Source organism: Nestor notabilis, unplaced genomic scaffold (assembly GCF_000696875.1).
Source record: "Nestor notabilis isolate BGI_N333 unplaced genomic scaffold, ASM69687v1 scaffold32267, whole genome shotgun sequence".
In the NCBI taxonomy this organism is placed as follows: domain Eukaryota; kingdom Metazoa; phylum Chordata; class Aves; order Psittaciformes; family Psittacidae; genus Nestor; species Nestor notabilis.
In genome coordinates, this window is record NW_009935692.1 from 3,099 (window position 1) to 5,785 (window position 2,687).

Genomic DNA, 2,687 nt, shown 5'->3' on the forward strand with positions numbered 1-2,687 from the left:
GCTTTGAGTGCTAAAGCATCCAACATGTGCTTTCAGTGCTCTTATGTGAAAGTATGTTCAATTCACATGTCAAGACCGATTCAGATTAGGATCTAGCAGCTGGTCTATAACTCTGGCTCACTCTTATACTGCCGCTGTCTTCTCCTCTGACATCCTCTACTAAAGACTGTTCTTTTGTCTTCAAAGATTGTGTTGTGCAATGAAATGTAAATGTCAGGAGCAGAGTTCATTTCAGACGGTCTTTTAATAGGCTTCGTAAAGCCAAAGAAAACTGTATACAAGAATCCTTTACCACTTCAAATACAATATCAATGGAATATGCATATTTCTTCCAGTAAAAAAGGACAATATAAATAAACATTTTCAAGAACCTCTTTTATGGTAAGTTTGCAAGTCTATTTCTGGGTAATTTACATCATTACAACAGTAAAAATACCGTTATGCAGGTTGAACATACAAGCAAGTTTCTCTTTAGATATATCAAGGTGGTTTGCCTTCCAATTTGTACCCAGGCTGCATTCCTACCTTGCTACACTAAAGGAATGTTACAAAAGACGAAGGTAATGCACTTAAAAAAAAAAAAGTAAGTCCACAGCTTGTTCAGCTTCCAGTGAACATTGAATTAAAGGTCCTTTCTATCTCAAAAGAAACTGAATTGGGGCCCCAACTTCACCACTTTCAAAAGAAAAAACACCTTGGCTCATCGTGGGAGGGCAAAACAAAACGTGAAGTGCTTTCAAAAAAAGATTAAAAACACTTGAAAGCAGAGCTTTCTTAAAAGGAAAGTCTAATCAGACCATCTCATATCAGAAGCTGTCAGGCTGTGTTTGACAAGATTCGAACTGATAATACTACAAAAGTGGAAATACAAGTAGATGTACTACACAATAACCATTTCAGCGAAGCTCCAAAAATCTTTATAAATACAGCCATTGGAAGGACGATCTTGAGTCAGGAAGGATTTTTACTCGTTGTGTGTAGCTGAGGACAAGAAGCAGGCACAATTGTAAAGGCACTGAAGCATAGACAAGTTCCAGCATTTTACTCCCTTGCATTATTTCAGAAGCTAGTGCTAAGTTGGCTACATCGCAAGAGAACTTCCCCCACCCTTGATTTAAGTTTGTTAGGGCATCCGAGTTTTGTCTTTAGTCTCAAGCTTGAGGAAAGTATTTTAAAAGCTCCCTTTGCCTTAGATCCAAGCAACTCCTACACATGCATTACAAATTAGAAACTTAACTGGCACAACCACGTCCAAAGCCTGACAGATTGGTTCTTACGGGCAAGAACAGCAATAGTGGTACAGTCCAACTGAGCATTTCCAGACTCAAGTACAGGGTCAGAAGGTTTAGAGAGCTCCTACAGCAAACGTACTCGTCATTCCCATTTGAACCAGGGCTTACCGTAACTGTCATAGCTGTCTCTGTAGGATCCTCCTGAAGACCTGTCTCCATAGCCACCTTGACTCCTGCTGTGGGAAACATTCACCTGCTTTCTATTTGTTCAACTGCTCTGGAGCCTATTGACATTAATGTCCAAGAGGCAACGGGCTTAAAGAGCTTTGCAACAGCCCACTAGCAGGTGGGATGACTTTACCTGCTATTATAGTAGTCTCTGGAGCCATTATATCCCCCACTTCTGGAATCAAATCTGCTTCCGCCATAGCCTCTGTCTCCACCACCTTGAGCAAACACAGGTCATGGGTTTTTAAGCATCCTGACAAACACCACGACTGCCCCATGCACTCCAGTTACCCACATGCACTCACCTCTGGAGAAGCCACGGCCCCGACCTCTGCCCCCACGGAAAAAGCCTCTGCCCCCAGAAGAGCCCCCTCTGTAGCCACGAGATCTGTTCTCTGATGATTTCCCAGCCTGATCCACTCTGATCTGTCGTCCATCTACAGACTAACAAACAGAAAATACATCGACTTAGCATTTAAACAGCAAAACAACACACACAGTGAATTACACGCTTTCACTACCAACCATGCAATACCAAACATTGCTACTTCTTAAAACGATTTTATTTCACATTATTTAATCCAGATGCACAAGTAAATTAATGCTTGAAGCACCTACAGGTATTTCTATAAAGCAGCTCTTTTCCTGGGCATATAAGCCAAGTTGTCCAACTTTAACAAGTTGTTTACATAAATAAATTGTGCTGATGTCCCACTATTCATCTCTTTATCTACACAGCCTTCATGTTTCTCTTACTATGTTTTAGGATAAATACAGAAGCTGCCCCAAAGCCTCCTTACCTTCCCATTCATGGCCATCATCGCATCTTTAGCATCATCTATGTTTTCAAAAGTAACAAAGCCAAAACCTCTGGACCTCTGAGTCTCTCTGTCTTTCACCACCACAACTACAAAGGGAGGAAGGAAAAAAACCAAAGCCGTGAGCACCTGTGCAGCATTACAGAGGGATGGAAACATCCCAGCTGGGGGCTGCAGCCTTACCTTCGGAGATCTGCCCGTACTTAGAGAACACTTGTTCCAGTGACTGTTCATTGGTGTCAAAACTCAGGCCGCCGACAAAGAGTTTTCCCTCATCTGATGCCATTCTGACCTGCAAAGTCAACATCCCAAGTTAAACACTCCCACAACGCTGCAACCGGTTGTAACGCCCCAGGAGCCTCGCACGGCTCTCACGCTCCAGCTCCACCGAAGCAGCTGTTTACATTAC

General features: G+C 42.5%; 1 protein-coding gene across 2 annotated transcripts; it reads right to left on the bottom strand.

Moving 5' to 3' along the window:
- Positions 1-225: 225 nt before the first annotated feature.
- Positions 226-2,614, bottom strand: CIRBP (cold inducible RNA binding protein). 2 transcript variants are annotated; one of them, XM_010017965.1, is made up of 6 exons: positions 2,462-2,614; positions 2,261-2,367; positions 1,766-1,904; positions 1,594-1,678; positions 1,401-1,465; positions 226-981 (listed from the first exon to the last, which is right to left on the bottom strand). In XM_010017965.1, the coding sequence occupies exons 1-6, from the start codon at positions 2,583-2,585 to the stop codon at positions 965-967; spliced, it is 537 nt and encodes a 178-aa protein (XP_010016267.1). In that variant the 5' UTR covers positions 2,586-2,614; the 3' UTR covers positions 226-964. The 2 variants fall into 2 exon arrangements, with proteins under 2 accessions (XP_010016267.1, XP_010016266.1); XM_010017964.1 differs by having other exon boundaries at positions 1,401-1,468; positions 2,462-2,611.
- Positions 2,615-2,687: the final 73 nt, after the last annotated feature.